The 18,415-nt window shown below is 43.5% G+C and overlaps 1 protein-coding gene and 1 long non-coding RNA gene across 2 annotated transcripts in view; one reads left to right on the plus strand and one right to left on the minus strand.

Moving 5' to 3' along the window:
- Nucleotides 1–18,415, plus strand: part of LOC105490749 (uncharacterized) — a 79,136-nt gene that overhangs the window by 46,756 nt on the left and 13,965 nt on the right. The window lies entirely within an intron of this gene.
- LOC105490750 (family with sequence similarity 124 member A) overlaps nucleotides 582–18,415 on the minus strand; it is a 61,325-nt gene continuing 43,491 nt past the window's right edge. Inside the window, exon 4 of the mRNA XM_011756647.2 lies at nucleotides 582–4,401. Coding sequence (XP_011754949.2) covers nucleotides 3,595–4,401 — 807 coding nt within the window. The 3' untranslated portion in view covers nucleotides 582–3,594. The remainder of the gene's footprint in view (nucleotides 4,402–18,415) is intronic.

Consider the following 18,415-nt stretch of genomic DNA (forward strand, 5'->3'; position numbering starts at 1 on the left):
TAAGTAAACATGCGGTCTCACCTGGGAATGCACTGGGTGGTGCAGTCTAATACACTCTGCTGTGACTGTCCCCCTGCCCTCAGACCCAGGGGCTCAAGGAGCAGCCAGTACTAAAACCCGATTTATTCAAGCACACGTCAACCCTCCCATGTCACAAAAGTCTCTGCAGTGGCTTCACCCACTGCTTCTACCAGTTCCTCTTATGCTCCTTTTAACCAGTTGATGTGACCCAAGGTGGATTTCTGTAGGACTTGCCAGGTCAGTGGGGACAGACAGAGACAGATTTGCTCTTTAAAGCAGACACTAGGTGGTGGTTAGTGTAGGCCAAAGTGGGACTGTGAGCAGTTATTTAGGGGTGAGGGGATCTTACCTGGAAAAGAGGCAAATGAGGGATGGGATATAACTCAACCAGAGCACTTACCAACATGCCCCCTTCCCTGGTAATGCTGGAGGAAGTGCATGGCCAAGGAAATAAGAGACAGGGTTCCATTAAGTGACAAAAAACCAGGGCTACAATCCAGACTTCTTACACTATAGAGCCTAATACATACAGAGAGGAGTAATTTAGGAGACAACCTCAGTATCTTTCAATTGAACACATTTATTGAGCACCTACAATGTACCAGCATCTTTTACAAGGATAATACTCCAAATGAGTCAGGATCCTCCAGAGAGTATTGGGAGCCCTTCCGGACGAGAAAGATGCTATTGGAACGGCCAGAAATGGAAGGGAAGGCTTTGGTAAATGTGTTCCTGTGGGTCCCTCTCCGTGGAGGGACTGCCATTTCCATGCAGTCTGCAGTAGGTGTCCTCTCCCTGCTCACCTGATGCTGTGGGAACATTCTGCATTTCTTGCTTTCAAATGCTGTCTATGATGTCCTTTGGGGTCACTCAGTTTGGTAGACTGGACTGTGATGAGGGCGGGTCATTGGGAAAGGGTGGGGGCCAGAGTTGCACTCTAAAGCAGTCCTAGGTGAGCATGTGAGCATACTGAAATAAGGACACTGATTAGGGAGAAGGAGCTAGCCCTCGGCCGTTAGCCCTTTTTTTTTTTTTTTTTTTTTTTTTGCCTCACTGACTTTTGCTACTGATGAACTTGCTTCCCTGTTCATGGGAGGCAGTATCATCACCTCTGAATTATTTTTCTCCTTCTCCCTAATGTTGTTTGCAGGTTGCTTTTCATCATCAGCTATTGACTGAATCACATTTCTGGGCAGGAGGTGGAGTGCTGGTGGCTTTCCAGGAATCAGCTCTGCAGAAAGAAGCTCTTTCCTGTTCTGAGCCCTGTGGTTCTGTAGTCATTGGTCTGACCTGAGTAGCCCATTTTCTTGGCATGACACACCACAGCAGCAGTGGGCGGGAGACTTAGAATTTTTGTTGTTGACTGGAGCTGGGAATGTTGAATCAACCTCAGGCAGCAGACTGGCTCAAGGGATAATAAGCTATGACCCTTGGGCCAAATCTGGCCCACCAGCTGTTCTTGTAAATAAAGTTTTATTGGCTGGGAACAGTGGCTCATGCCTGTAATCCCAGTACTTTGGGAGGCCAAGGTGGGCGGATCACGAAGTCAGGAGTTCGAGACCAGCCTGGCCAACATGGTGAAATTCCATCTCTACTAAAAATACAAAAAATTAGCAGGGCATGGTGGTGTGCACCTGTATTCGCAGCTACTTGGGAGGCTGAGGCAGGAGAATTGCTTGAACTCAGTAGGCAGAGGTTGCAGTGAGCTGAGATTGTGCCATTACACTCCAGCATGGGCAACAGAGCAAGACCCCGTCTCAAAATAAATAAATAAATAATAAAACTTTATTGGAACTCAGTCACTCCCGTTCAATAACGTATTACCCATAGCTGCTTTCAAACTACAGTGGCAGAGTTGAGTAGCTTCAACAGAGACCATATGACTGGCAAAGCCTAAAATACTTATTATCTAGCCCTTTTCAGAAAAAGTTTGCTTACCCCTTGTCCTGAATTAGTAGACTATATATTTTTAAAAATTTGAATTAAAGCACAATATTACAATTCTGAGTGTTGGAGAATCCAGAATGCTTGGGGCAAGACCTAAGGCTCTCATTACAAGGATGGCAAAGACTTGAAGCTTCAGCTGAAGGCTGATGGTTGGTAACTGCTGCCTGGAGGGTTGTGTTGGAAAGGACTCTGAGGCTGTGTCTGGGCTGGCGTGGGCATTTCCAGAGAGATGAACACTGTGCCATGATTAATTCAAGGAGCACCAGCCTGGGAATTGAGCTTGGCAAACCCATGCTCTTCTTCCTCAAAGGTAAAATAGTATCCAGGGACAGCTTGGCACTGCCCCCGATGCCAGCCTTTGGCATTGCTGAGGTTGGAGCTGTAAACAAACATACCCTTACTGGGGTGAGAGGGAGGTGAGATTCAAATGCCATTCGCACTGTGACAGTAGCAGATAACAGGCAGGAAAAGCCAAGGTCGTTGGGCTCCAGCTCCAGTGTTAATTAAAGCTCCCATGCAGTCATGTGAGGCTGGCAGTGCACTGGTGTTTGTTCAGGAGAGCGTTTCATGTACAGTTTCCCGTTTGGGGGAGAACAGTATTATTAATCTGTGCAATCAAAATGCTGGCTAAAATGTTCCGAATCACTGAAAAACGAGAAACACAGGATGTGTGACCCAGCATGGTCACTGTAGAAAGCAGTAGACGGTGTGGCTCTGTCATTTGAATATAGCCCTTAGACTGTGGTTTCTGAAAGTTGAAGAATCTTAAGCCTACCTGCCCATGATGTCTAATGGCCTGTAATTCTGTAATCCCAACAAATGCTCTTCCTCAGTGATCCAAATAAATTCAGGTAGTGGAGCGGTCTTCTGAAGCCCTTCATCCATTCCAGTGAAATGTGCTGTTGAAAAGGTGTATGCAAATCTACTTTCTGGAATTCACATATTTTAAATGCACCAAGAGTCTGTTGCTCATGCTAAATCTTTATAAAACACATTAGCAACTTTTGTATAAATCCAGAGTTTTAGGCGCTGCACGGCTTCAAGGTGAGGAATTACCTGTAGTCTGATATGTTTACTTCTCAAGCTGACTTTTTCCACTATAAGCAGTGCTTAAACATCCCTAGGGCCACTGTTCTCTGGTAATGTAAATATATATGGAGAATCCAGTAAGGTGTGCGTTACGTTATTATGCAGTAATGCCTCATACAAGTCACTTAGTATCTCTCCCACATTCAATATTTTGGCCTTAATTGATTTTCCTTCATACCATGGAAAAATGGCCAAATTGGTTCTGGCTGACTAGGTTTTCTTTTCATTTCAAATAATTATATAAGCCATTTAAATTGTATAAACCCTCTAAACCATATCTCAAATGCTGAATATTCAAAAAATATATTTTATGACAAGTTTGTTGAGAATTTATTTGCATAAAAATGCCAGTATTTTTCTGCTGTGTCCCTAGAGATACACCACCCCCCCCAGATAAAAGTGGGTGGCAGGCAAATGTGCTACAGCTCCCGGGAAATGGATCATGAAGAATGCGGTGCGCTCAGCAGCCAGAGGGGCAGTGTGGCCTGAGTCTGTGTGTCTGAGTTTGTGTGTTTTGAGAACAAGAGCAGAGGGCATTCAGATGTAGAATTCCTCCATGTCATTATCCCCGGGGCCAGCCGACCCTGGGGGTGGTGGCACATCTCCATCAGTCTGCTTGACTTTGGGGGTATCGCATGGGAGCTGTGGGGAGGAGTCTGTGAGGGTGGAAGTGCTGGGAGCTGGGGGAGCAGCACCAGCTGACGCTGAGGAGCTGGAAGACCTTTTGGTGAAGAAAGGGAGGGAAGCCCAGGAGGTCTCTGTGGTCACCCTGCTGACAGCGGGCAGTGGCCCCTCCCTGGAATCCTTGTGAGCTGCCCAGTGGCTGCTGCATCTTTCGGAGGGGAGGGGTGTCTCCACTGTGCTGCAGAATCTACTGGGTGCAGAATATGCAGAGACCACAGACAGGTCCGAGGAGGAGAGCCGCAGGCCTGTGTCCACATCTGTCTCCTGGGCCCCCTCTAGGTCATCGATGGAGAGGAGGTGGCCATGCCTCCACTCTGATGCCCTGTGCCCTGGGGCACCTGTGTTTGAAAACCACTGTGGTTCAGCGGAGGAGGCCGGGGAGGGGCCTCCCGTGGGCAAACAAAACAAGGACTTGCTTCTCTGGAAAGACCAGGGAGGGTTGGGGGTGCTGTTGGCTCGTCCGGCAAATTCCTGCTGGTGCCCAGGAGGCAGGCCTGTCCGGATGGGCCCCGGGTGAGGACTGTTGAGCGGGGATTGCTGGCTGCTGCCAGGTGTATGGGTTGGTACAGCAGTGCTCGGCAAAGGAGTGGAATGACGTTTCTTCTGGGAGGAATGATGCACTCTGCCAGGTTTAGGAAACTTCTTATGCACCCTGTGTGCCTGTGTGGGGAAGGCAGATCACATTAGTGCAGGATGGGAATTGTTAAATGCATCAGGAAACACAGTTACCAGTCATTGGAAGCTCCTGGCAATGTCATGGCAATAAAGCATTACCAGCATTACCAGCTCTGCAATCTCCAGAGCAAAGACAGAGGTAGCAGAGCTTTGAGGAGCACCAGACAGACTTTTCAGTCTGAGGAGCCATCTCCGAGGCTAGGAGGAGATTCAGCTCCTTATCACAATACAGAATACTTTTTAAAGCACACATGCCCATTGCGCTCAACAAATTGGCAAAAAGAACACGGGCCTGGCTGAGCAGGATAACAGAGATAAGAATTATCACAAAATGCAAAAAGAATGCCTGCAAGGTTTGTTTCCTTCCAACCAAAGAATCACAATGTGCCCACCTGATTGATAGACACTGTTTGGAAATAGAGGACAGAAGTGATCAGGATGGGCTATGCACAGACAATTTCAGACCAGATCCACATGGGATGTGATTCTAGTACATGCATGACAGAGAGCCAGGACACAATCTTAGGGTAGGGTGGTCCATGGTTCCAGACAGTAAATCCTCCATGAGTGAGGGGCTATTGGGGTTAGCATTTATCTACTTGTTGCTGTAACTACTGATTTCTCTATATACGATGCCTTTCAGGAACCATGTACACGAAAGGGAGCTGCCACCTGCTGAGTGATCCTGCGGATCCTGCAGGGGTTGGATGAGAAGCTTTGCCCTGTCATACCCTAGCCTTCCTTCTGGTCCAGCAGCCCTCCCCAGCCCTCACTGCAGCTCACCAGTAACCCGTTTCTCTTGCGCAGAACTGGAGACCTCTCTTCCAATGCGCGTTTGCACCAGGGTCTACTTCTCTCAGGTTCTCTCTCTGGTCATGTCCAGGCCTACAGGCCAGAACCCAAGGCCAGCCTTACTATGTATCCAAGATTTCAATTAAATAATGGGTTTCAGGACAGTCGGTCTGGCTTGACTTAGTATATATTAATAGTATCTGATTTACAAATCCCTGAAATAAGAAAAGAGTTCTAACTGGGGTTTACTACAAGGGCTCTCTCCTGGCATCCAGCAGGAATGAAGAGTCACCCCTTTGGGATGGGGTAAGGAGCAGCCCCAAAAGGCCTGAGAGGTGTCACAGCTGGGCGGCAGCTGGGGAAACAAACCTATTTTCTTAATCATTTGAATTGGCTGAATAAAAGAGAAAATAAGTCATGAGGCTAGGGAAAGAAGTCCTTAGGTACAGAGGTTGTTTCCGGGGGAGGGGGGATAATGTTAATTCAAATGTCTATCTTATTTTTTCCAAAAGCCAATTCCCTTGGGTGCCCTGATGTCATTTTCTTTCTTGATAAGTATGCATCACCTTGTAACTTCTGTCTTCAAAGTCTTATTTGAGAACATGCACTTGGTGAAAAATTTTGCAGTCTGAATCTGCCTGAGAAAGGAAGCCTTTGTGGTTATTGCTTTATGAGGAGCAAAAGGTCAAGGTTCCCATGCAAGGAATGCCAGGGGACGTCTAAATCTTCCCACTGTCAGGGAATAGGGTACTGTTCAATTTGGCTTAAAATCAGGCACAAGTGATGGAGGATGAACATTGTGCAGTTTTGCAGAGATTTTCATGACTGTGCTTGTTTAACAGAAATCTATCTGTACTCTCTTATTTTTACCACATGATGAAGGTAGGAATCCAGACAAACCTTACATTCTGCTGCTTTGAAGAGAGATGGTACCTGGTCTTTTTCACTGGAGGGTGCCCACGTGCGCAGTGGAGCTGCCTGCTGGGTGGGCGGAATTTGAGGCTGGCATGGCACTGTGGATAACGGCAGGACTCCTGGGCGGCAGCAGGAGGCAGGTGGCTGAGGAGCCTCCACATCCCTCCTGAGGCCTGGAGCTAATGTGCCTGCACGGTTTGCTGGGCAGATCTGGTGGTATTCCCTGGCTCTGTCCAGTGGCAGAGGGGTCAGTTTCTAAAAGTGGGGTCTTGTTGGATTTAAAGAGAACTTGCACCTGTGAAGGTTGGAGCTCCTTTAAGTGCGGTTCCCCTGATGGTGGTTCCATCTCTGGCCTCTCTTGTGTGCTTGCCTGCTGACCAGAAGCACCAGAGGCTAAGAGGGAGTTACTTTAGATGTTTCCAGAGACTCCTCCTCAGTGGACCTTTTTAGAGTGAAACAGGAACCTGAATCCTCCTCACACAGAAGCCTCCCCTGGCTTTCAGCTCTTAGGGGCTGCCCTCCTGAGCTGCTCCAAGTGACAGCAGCGATGTACTGGTTCCTTTCTTTCTCTTCGAAGCAGTACAGGCTAGCTGCCTCCCTGGAATTCAGAAGCTCCCTTCTTTCTATTTAAGGAAATTTAAGGAACAGAATAGTGTCACATAAATTAATGTGCTGAAGGCAACCAGCCCGGGAAATTTGGTTATGTCCCTAAAGTCACCAAAAAATTGGAATTCAGTAACTGATCCAAAATTTTTCTTGCACCTTTGAGTGCAGTTTGCAGTTGGGGAAGCAAAGGGGTCTGCAGTGGACCACTGAGCCAAAGCATCCTTTTCAAGGATCTGGGTGTCAAGAGGCTCATTCCCTGCCACATGGATAGAATCCTTTCTCTCTTTCTCTTTTTTTTTTTTTTTTTTTTTTGAGACGGAGTCTTGCTCTGTCGCCCAGGCTGGAGTGCAGTGGCACAATCTCGGCTCACTGCAACCTCCGCCTCCTGGGTTCAAGTGATTCTCCTGCCTCAGCCTCCTGAGTAGCTGGGACTACAGGTGCCCGCTACCATGCCTGTCTAATTTTTTGTGTTTTTAGTAGAAACTGGGTTTCACCGTGTTAGCCAGGATGGTCTCCATCTCCTGATCTCATGACCTGCCTGCCTCGGCCTCCCAAAGTGCTGGGATTACAGGTGTGAGCCACCATGCCTGGCCAATTCTTTCTCTTTGTTTACTTTTTTAGATTTAGTACAAGTGCAGATTTCTAATGTGCAAATACTGCATAGTGATGAGGTCTGGGCTTTTAGAGTACCCATCACCCAAATAGTGAACAGCGCACCCAATAGGTAATTTTCAGCCCTCACCCCCGCTTACCCTCCCACCATCCCACCCTGTGGAGGCTCCAGTGTCTCTTACTCTACTCTGTATGTCCATGTGTACCCATTGTTTAGGTCTCACTTCTAAATGAGAACATGTGGTATTTGACTTTCTGTTTCTGAGTTATTTCACTTAAGATAATGACCTCCAGTTCTAACCATATGGCTGTAAAAGATGTGATTTCATTCCTTTTTATAGTTAAGGAGTATTCCATGCTATATATACCACTTTTTTTTTTCCAGTCATCCACTGATGGATACTTAGGTTGATTCCATATCTTTCCTACTGTGGATAGTGCTGTGATAAACATATGAGTGCAGGTATCTTTTTGATAAGAATCTTTTCTTCTTAAATCACTAGTAAAGGTGATTCTGCCCCTCCCCCAGGAACCCTGGCAGAGTCTCATGATTTGTTCACGGTCAGGGACTTTACCCTCAGCCTTGCACCTCCTCTTTCCCAGTAAGATCATTTTCTCTTGTTTTTCCCTTGGCAGAAACATGAGCAGTGTGACAATGACTGCTGTGTAATGAGCCCACAATGGTCATTTTAACACAGGGACTAACACAAATTTGGGGCTGTCTCAAGAAAATTGGGCAATGGGTTCACATTGAGAAATCAGAGTCTTGCTCTAAAGAAAAACACCGTGTTTTGCTTTTCCTTTCCTTCTCCTTTGGGTGGTTTTCATATACTCACTAAAGATGCTGGCCATGGGCAAAGCCTGTGTTTTCTTTTTGGAATGGTCGGTACAGGAAGAGGATTTGGATGAAAAGGGCAAAGTTCACTCTAAGAATGGACAAAGCCTGCACATGTTTTGTAAAATCAGTGATGTTTTAGGCAGAAAGTTTGAAAGTTGTCAAAGAGATGCTCAGCTAGACAGGATGGCGGTTGAGCAAATGCTTGCTGGACTGTCATCTGTCTACCTTCCTTTTCCTGTCGCCATTATGGAAATAGAAGGCTTTCTGGAAAATCATCAGTTACAGCAGCATACCAACCCCATTCTCCGCACAGAATGGCAGGTAGTATAATTTCGGGTAAAGTGAAAGTACGTATTCCCTGAAATCAGTAAAATGGCAGCAAAGTGATACTTAGCACCCCCAAAGGCTTCCTGCCAAGAGTTACTTAGCCTCCCTGACTTCACCCCGCACACCTCTTGAGTGATCTTTCTGAAAGCCAAACCTGAACAAGCCCCTTGGCAAAACCCACTCCTTGGCAAATTCTACAAGACCCAGCCTACCCCTTCAGCCTTGTGTCTTTCTAGAATCCTAACCCATGTGCTCCAGCAGTTTACAATTACCATGTTCCCAAACACCTCATGCTCGTCTATATCTCCACAACTTTACATGGTGCTCCCAGTGTCTGTGCACTTAGAGAACATCTGCCACCTTCAGAGACAAAATGCAAGGTGCTGCTGTGAAGCCTCATGTAGCCACCTGCCCTCATTTGGTGAATAACATGCACTCATTTCTCTTTTGGCATATTCCTAGGAGTGGAAATACTGGGCCACAGAGCATGTTTGCAGCTTTAGTAGATACTGTTAGTTTTCCAAATTGGTTGCATCGATATAGAATTCTACCAGGAATGTATAAGAATTCCAGTTGTTCCACATCCTCACCAGCATTTGGCATTGTAATTCTTTTTAATTTTAGGCATTCTGGTGGGTAATGGCATTTCATCATGTTGTTAATTTGCACTTCCCTGATGAGTGATGATATTGAACATCTTATGAGATGTTTATGGGCTATTTAGGCATTCTGTTTTGAGACATGCCTGCTCTTTATGCATATTCTGGATTTAAAACCTTTCTTAGATATATGCATTGCAAAAAAATATCAGCCAGTTTATGGCTTACCTTTTTGTTCTCTTATTGCTGTCTTTTCATGAACAGAAGTTCTTTTTAAAGTCATTTATCTTTTTTCCTTTAAGGCTGGTACTTATTGTGCTCTGGTTTATTTCTTTATTTCTTTAGAGATAGGGCCTCCTTCTGTTACCCAGGCTGGAGTGCAGTGGCACGATCATAGCTTATTGCAGCCTCAAACTCCTGGGCTCATGTGATCCTCCTGCCACAGCTGCCCGAGTAGCTAGAGCTAAAGGCATGTGATACTATGCTCAGCCAATTTTTTTTTTTTCTGGTAGATACAGGGTCTGGCTATGTTTCCCAGACCGGTGTTGAATTCCTGCCCTCAGGTGATCCTCCTGCCTTGGCCTCCCAAAGCACTGGGATTTCAGGCATGAGCCATCATGCCTGGCCCCTTGCTCTATTTTAAAAACTTTTTGCTACTGCATCCAGTAGCCAATGTGAACCAGGATTCCTGAGTACTGTGGATGACCACAAGTAGGAGAGAAAATAAGCCACTCTTGATTAAGCCACGATTCTTTAGGTCCCTGTCATTCTCAGCTGAACCTGAGCTTACAAATTACCTCAACAAATAAAAGACATTGATATATCTAGAGGAACTGGGTTAATTGTTATATCTTCACTTAGTTCTGTGAGGCTTTTAGAATCTGGGTTGCTTGATGTCTGACCCTGCAATTATGTGTTTAAACAAATGTTCAGTTTTGTACATAGCAAGCACTCAATACATTCCTGAATGAATAAATACAAAAACACATGTGAGATACAAATACATATCTTCTAAAATAACTTAAGGTAATTTTAAGGTACTTATACATGTGTAAGCATATACCTATATATCATAAGTCATAAATACCAATAAATATTATTTGATTTTAACAGAAAAAAGTTGAGGACTCTGATATTTTCGGGAAAAGCAGTAGCCACATCTAATGATAAAGAGCAACTTTTCAAATAAAAAAATCTGAGTAGTTGCCTCAGGAACTAGCTTTGTTTAATACTGGTTGAGTATTCCTAATCCAAAATCCGAAATCCAAAATGCTTCAAAATCTGAAGCCTTTTGAGTGCTGACGTGATGCTCAAAGGAATGCTCACTGAAGCATTTTGGATTTTGGATTTCCAGTGCTCAAGTGATAAGTATAATGTAAATACTCCAAAATCCAAAAAAATCTGAAATCTTAATCACTTCTGATCCCAAGCATTTCAGAGAAGGGACACTCAACCTGTGTCAGCAGCGACTCTGGGGAAAATGTGGCAAGGATCACAGGAGATACTATTAATAAACAGAAAAGGGCTGGGCACCTAGAAGTTCTAGGAAACAACCTGGATATTGATCTGATGTATATTAAAAAGCTATTCACTTAAGGAGGAACAACGGAGAAAATCAAAGTGACAGCTGAGGACCCGGAGCTGGTACCAACAAATCTAATGATAGAATCTGTAAAACTTGAAAGAATATCATGCCCGGGTGCAAGCTTTCTCTTTGTATAAGTTCTGCATCTTTCCCCAAATAATTTATTTTTGGTGTAATTTGTGAATTACCCTGCCCATTGGCTGTAAAACACAGGAGTAGACAGAACTGATTTTTATATTAACAAAGGATCATCAGAGTTTCATTAAGCATCATTGATTTTAAGAAATTTCAAGAGAGAAATATCCTGTGTTATAGTTCAATGACCAGGAGGAGTTGACAGAAATGATTAACAATAACTTAGGTTAAAAATCCCATTCTTACTTTATTTGAACAACAAGAGATAGAGTATTTTGTTTTTGAATTATCCAGATAATTTGTTCAATTCTCCAATTTAATTTTCGATTGCACTGAGGGTATAATGCTAGCTTGTGGGACTGAAGTTTAGCTAATTACTGCATTCTAGCCCAAAGGATTCAAGTTTAAAAGAAAAAAAAATTAAGCCAATGCAGTGTTACATGCCTGTAGTCCCAGCTACTCAGGAGGCTGAGGTGGAAGGATCGCTCAAGCTCAGGAGTTTGAGACCAGCCTGGGCAACATAGTAAGCCCCTGTCTCATTAAAAGAAAAATTACATGCATACATATCTATTTGGGAGCCTGCCTGGAATCTTGGAGATTCAGTTTAATCCCAGTTTTCTCTAGCTCAGCACAATTGACATTTTTGGCTAGATAGCTCCTTGTTGGGAGAGCTGTCCTGTGAGGACGTTTAACGGCATCCCTGACCTCTATCCACTAGATACCAATAGCACCCTCACTACCTCCCAGTTGTGACAATCAAAACTGCCTCGGGACACTGCCAAATGTCCCCTGGTGGAGAAGAGATGCCAAGTGCCCCCAGGTGAGAGTTGCTGCTAAGCTTTTGTATTATGAAAATATAATGCCCTTGCATAAACCCGGGGGTCTAAGTTCTGCGGGAAGGCCTCCCTATCATTTTTTGAATTAAATTTTTATTTTTATAAACTGATATGTAAACAGAGTTTTAAAAACAAAGTATACATTCATTCTACAAAGCTTATAATGGGGCAAAAAAAGAGATTTACCCTTATCCAGGTCTTATTTCTTAGAGCAGTGCTGTCTATAGAACTCTGTGCAATGATGTAAATGTTCAATATCTGTGCTGTCTGATTTGGCAGCCACTAGCCTGCCAGTTCTCCCCAGAGGGGACTCCCTCAGCCTCCTGCCTGGGGAGCTGTTAGGAACCTGGCAATCCCAGAAGTGCAATACAGAATTGCACTTCTTCCTCCCGGGCCCAGTATGGCACTCCCACCCTTGACTGTGCTTGGTGTCCTGTGGTCTAGGTCCCTGGTCCATCTTTCCAGAGTGTAAGCTTTGGCTTTCTGATGGGAAGGGGAAGAGGTAGCTGATCTGGGGGTTCAACTGGTGTGTGTGTGTGTGTGTGTGTGTGTGTGTGTGTGTATGTGTGTATAAAGCTTTATTTACAAAAATAGGTGCTGGGCCAGATTTGGCCTGTGGTCTTTAATTTGTTGACTCCTGTCAATTGCTTTCTGTACAAACTTCTAAACCAATTTTCCCACTCTTTCATCTAGGCATAGACACTATTTCCCATTTAGCCCGGCCATCTCCCTCCTGCTGCTTTCTTAGGGCCCAGGCCTGCAGCATCAAGTTTTGGCCATTCAGTGGCTCTGAATGATAAAGACAAGAGACAATCAGGGCAGGAGGGGAATGTGGTTTGGGGACTCTTGATTTGGTAGGGAGCAGAGGGGAGGTGTGCCCCCAAAGCCAACCTACTGACCTCATGTGACCCCAACTTCCTTGTAAGAAGGTAGGGGAAAAGGATATTCTGGTTTTGCTGAACTGGGCCACCCAGCCTGCTTTGAAGAGGGAAGTGGCTGGTGTCACAGCTGGAATTCTCTGAACTTTAAGTGTGAGATACTTATCACTGTTTTTGCTTTTTGGCCTGGACTCCAATCACTAATTCAGAGAAAAGTGAGCCCCCACTACTTGACATAATAAAAATGGATTACGAAAACTCAAAAGCAGTGCTACAGCAAGGCTGAGCTAGCTGACCACGTCAGAAAAGGATCCACGCCTAAACTGTGGTAACACCAGTGAGTCAGGTCTCCTCAACACTCTCAAGACCTTCCACTGGACTTGGCGAGGTTATATTACTGCCCAGACTGCAGCTGGGCGTCACAGTCCCCACCTAACCATTCTCCACTCTGGCCACCCACACCATCACTAGAATCAGTGAATACACGTATTTGCCAGGAACGATACTGGCAGCATCCTCAAGACTGAGATTGTCATGAAATCATGCCAAGAGGAACAGAAATGAGAGCAGAATTTATTGTATTATGTGAATTATACAGAATTTATTGTATTATTGTATTGTATTATGTGGGATTGATTACTATGCAATCCCGGTTGCACATAAGAATCACCCAGGAAGCTTTAAAAGACAACAACAACAAAAAACGCTCCACAGCAACTGAAACAGAATCTCGGGGGTGGGTCCCAGGCATCAGTTGAAAGGCTCCCCAGGTGATCTGAATGAATGTGCAGCCAGACAAGGGCCAACTTTCTGATTTTCCCTTCTGCCTAGCTGGCTTTACTTCTCTTGCTCTGGGGCCCGTATCTACTTTTATGGCTACTGAAATTATTTTATTCTGAATGACCTTATATTTTCATGACTATATACTCTTCAAAACTTAAAAATGCCCTTTGTTACTCTCTGTGAACTAAACTCTTGCAACCTCCCAAATCCAAAAATCTGTGATTGTGGAAAGCTGTAAAAATGGAGACCTAGAAGAACCGTGGCCTGTCTAATGTGCAGTGAGAAAGCTAGTGGGAGAGGCGGCCCAGCACACAGGAGCGTTCTGTCCCCTTCTGTCTTATCCCTACTATCTTAATTCCTTTAGCATTCACATTTTCCCTCTTTGTATGCAATTATCTTGGCTGAAGTAGGCTGAACTTGTCCTTTCAATTAACCTCTGTCTGGAAAATGATATGGATAATGGAAATTCCAGAGAATGAATTTCCACTGCCACATTTCCCTCTCAATAAATTTTTATTTTGTTCTTATCTGCAGATCTGTTTAAATAACAAAACTTGCTTTTTAGCCTTGAATCCTCATCAGTTCCACCCATCTCTATGGCTTACATAAGTTTGCTTTTGCAGTATTATCTGTTAGCTCACTTAAAACAGAGAATTATTGGATATATTTGTAATGCTTATGCCAAAAACACAGGCTGCCTACATCAGAAGAGATCAACTAACCACCCACAGGACAAAGACTCAGGCTGAACAAACGGCCCATCCAGCCTTCCTCAGAATACATGGACGTCATGGCCATTGTAGATTTTAAAGAGTAACTATAGATCCAATCTTTTCCATAAATCTGCCTAAGGGGGGAAAATGTTGATTGCTGAGATTAGCCTTGTACTAACAATGCCTCTTCTCAGTAAATAGAATTTAGGACACCTCAAAGTTTTGTGGGTTAGTAAGATTCATGCCAAGAATAGGTCAAAAACTCACTGTGGCTGTTCTATTATCTGCAAAGCAGCAGTCCTTAGGTGCTCTCCCAGCCAGAATTCTGTGTGGGCTTTCTTGAGTGGTAAAAAGCAAGTAAGAACATTATAAATTTAAAAAAATTCCCATCTTTGAAGTGCATAGTATTTGAGACACAAATGCAGAAACAAAAGGACCTAAAGACAGGACAACTTGATAGATGTTCAAAGAATATATCAAGTAACTAAGCATCTTCTCCAGAGACAAGATGGGATGCAAGTACATTGTAAGTAATGAGTTATCTCAAGTTTGCATTTTCAGATACGGCAGCAACCTTGTACGTAGTCAGTGGGCTATTTGCCTGAAGAAGTACCAGCCTCTTAACCTGCTGGGGACCCTTAAGGGCTAGAGGATGATCTGGGTCTGGGGTCTCTGATTCAGGCTGGGCCCACCCTAGAGTTGCAAAGGGCCTTCAAAGAGACAGGCCGGAACCCCATGTCCACAGGATCTGGAAGAGCCCAGAGTAAACAGGACATCTCCAGGAGCACTGTGGGTGAGAAGTGGCCCCCAGAACTGTCTCACTGATTCTAAACTCACCCAGGACAGTAGTTGGGTCCTGGGATCCTGGCTGTACCTGAAGTAGTCCTGGCTGGGATTAAACTAACCCTCCACGAGTTACCTAGGGTGGGGGTTTACATAATCAGATAAAATTCTGGAATATCAAGGTAGGTTTTCTGATCTGCTTTTGGGTACAGAAAAAGAATCAAAAAAATACTTTAAAAAATTAACATTCAATTAATTAAAGCTACCAATTTCAAACTCAATTTTCCCTTAAACTGAGTTCAACTCACAAATCTTATTCTATTACTAAGTCTAGCAAATGTTAACAATTAACAATTGTTTTTAAAAGTCTAGCAAATGTTAACAATTAACAATTATTTTTAAAAGGGCTATGTAGCTTAATTTCCTTTAACATCTTAAACTTCATTTATACATTCAATGTTTTGATTTTCTTTTTAAGTAGTTCAGTGGTCTCATTAATAAACAAAATCTTTAAAGTACTTAAGTAACTCTTGTAAATCTAATCAATTCAACATACAAACATGGTGACAGTTAGATCCTCTTAACTGTTCCAATGTTACAAATTTACTAAAACTTTGCTCTCATATCCCTTAACTTAAAAGTACAAATCTAAATCAATTCTAAACTACATTTTAAATTGGAATCACAAGGTTGACCTCTTGTCTTAATAGGTCAAATTCTCTAAAACACAACAAATTCTTAAAATACCAAACATGACCAAATTGTTTCTCAGCTACCACAAAATATGTTAATATAATGTATTTTTACTGTATTATTTCTATTCTAAATTTTTCTGGGATTAAGTGTCCATTAAGGAGGTAATTATATCATTTCCAACAGTTTGGTGTTGCTTTTCTAGCTGACTGAGGTTGCACACAGACAGCAATTTTGGCCAGGGGGTGTCCCAACAAGGAGGGACACACAGCAGCCTCTTTTGTGATTTCTGTAACAGATTCAGAACTGACCAAGTTCTGGAAACTTCCTCCTTGGTCCTGTTATTTCTTCAGCCGTTCTCATTGCTCCTTTCCATTGCCCTTTCAAAGGAAAGATGTCAGAACTGAATTTGTCCCCTAAGACTGTTTTATTCTTTTGTTTGTCAAGGACAGAAACCCAACTCACACTATTAAGAAAAGAGATTTAATGAACTGGGGCGATGTCCACAACTGCAAGAATGCAGCTGGGCGACAGGATAAGTGGAGCTAAGGGTTCAGATGCAACAAGTCCTGTTCTTTCTCTTCTTTGGCCTTCTCTCTGCAGGTCAGCACCCTTCCTCTTACTCAAGGCGGGGTGGCTTTCTCTCCCTGGTGGGAAACACAGCTGCTGACCACTCCCCAAACTTTACATGGAAAAGCCAACTTTTCTTTCCCAATTCCAATCCCCAATGCCTCGTGACATCTGGTGCACAGATAGTCTTGACACACTGACTACAGCTAGGGAGGCGGGACTGGGTTATTCTGACACGGCACTTCTGTGTGAATAGGGTAGGAGGCTCTCAGTAAAAGAGTACTGAAAACTAGCCGGGCGTGGTGGCGGGCGCCTGTAGTTCCAGCTACTTGGGAGGATGAGGCAGGAGAATGGCGTAAAACCGGGAGGCGGAGCTTGCAGTGAGCCAAGATCGCACCACTGCACTCCAGCCTGGGAGACACAGCGAGACTCCGTCTCAAAAAAAAAAAAAAAAAAAAAAAAAAAGGACTGAAAAGGAACACTTCGGTTGGCCACAATCTGGAGCTGACCGGTGCTGAATATTAGAGGGGCAGCTGAACCCTTACACTCAGATCATCGCTTAGGTGGTTCAGTAGTAGCTGTTTCTCTTAAAACAGCTAGATTACATTTCTCATTTACATTGTTCGAAATGAATCAGAAAAGAAGAACGCTTTTAGAAAAAAATCTTATTTACATGAAAACTATGTGACAAGAAATCTATAAAACCGAATTCCTTGGAAATTTATAGGAAATGAGCAGACAGCCATAGCCTAAAGATTTAGGTCTGACTTCAACCCAGCAGTTCTAGGCATTTTCTTTGCTTCTCAATTTCAGGAAGTTATTCTTCTCTTTTGAGGTCCAGAAAAATCTATTTGCAATTTCCTACAAGTATTTCAGATAAGCAATTAGATACTAGGATCAAACTAAAATGACATACATTTAAAAAATTTCAAAATCCTATATATTTTGTAAAATATATATTATGTAAACACAAGGGAATATATTTGAAAACAAATGTGGTCATTTCTTCCACAGGAGGTTTATCTGCATGCTTCCAGAAGTTTTTGGTTTGGATTACTAGTGGATCTTAGCATGTGTGAGGACAATAATGGCTTGATTCAAGTAACTAAAAATCCTTATGCTTTGGAGGTTTAGTGAACAGTGATTTGAGAAACAGAATTAGCCTCCTATTACAAGTTTTAAAAAGCAGGTTGAACCCATTTCCCCCATCAACTTTCCTAATACAGTACATAATTTTTATTATAGCTACTGTTTATTATCTGCCTGCCTCTGCTAGAATATAATTTCACTAGGGCAGGGACTTCTGTCTGTGTTGTTTACTGATGTATTCTGAGCTCACAGAGCCTGGTACAGAGCAGGCACTCTATAAACTGGCTGAATGGACAACTGGTTAAATTTAGGCATGACATAAATTCCTCCTGACCTAAAGATTACAGGTCTGTGTTGATGCCAACAACTGCCATAAGGATTAACTACAGTAGCAAATGCTGTGGCAGGACTTTTCTTTTTCCCGAGTGTCACTATGAGGGCAGCGGTGCATGGTGGAAGCCTATGGGCTCCGTGTGAGCGGAGGCCAAGGAATGTGGCTATGCAGGAAGCAGGCCCCCCTTCTCAAGTAGGTGGCCTTGTCTTTCAGGGTGATAGTACTCAAGCTTTCCTGCCCTTGTCACTTCCATTCTGACTTACAGACATTTTTACAATTGCTATAAACTTGCATTGTTACTGGCAAGTCATCAGTCTCCATGGCTCATAATGGGCCCCATCACCTTCTAAAATCTAGTTGTCAAGTTCTGCCATAAACAAACACCTGCAGATGCATCCTCAGAGCATTACTGAGTCCCTGCTAACTGAACCGGCTTTGGGGTTGGACGGGTAGATTCCTGGTCACTAATGCACATTAAAAGTACAATTTTATTTTACAAAGGTGGTTTCAAAGAAAAAAACAAAAAGGAAAAGAGTACAACTTAGATACCTCCTTTAGGAGGACAGACACGCTGTGTTTGTCTTATGTTTTACCTCGCAGATGACAGCTTTTATACATTCTAAATAAAAATCTGGCAATGTTTATTCAGTGGCCTCCACTGGTGAAAGGCCCCCAAAACTATCCCCTAAAAATGGCTGCAAATATGTGCACTTTTCTCCAGTGTTTATTATAAAACTTTCAAACATCCAAAAGTGTTAAAGAACAACACCCCTATACCCACCACTTAGATGAAGTTGTCTTATTTTAAAAATCTACATATGTACATATATTATCTATATATGGATACATACATGTATGAGTATATATGTAATATAATCTGTATAGTTTTTTGGTGAGCCACTTGAAAGTAA

Source organism: Macaca nemestrina, chromosome 16 (genome assembly GCF_043159975.1).
Source record: "Macaca nemestrina isolate mMacNem1 chromosome 16, mMacNem.hap1, whole genome shotgun sequence".
NCBI classification, from domain to species: domain Eukaryota; kingdom Metazoa; phylum Chordata; class Mammalia; order Primates; family Cercopithecidae; genus Macaca; species Macaca nemestrina.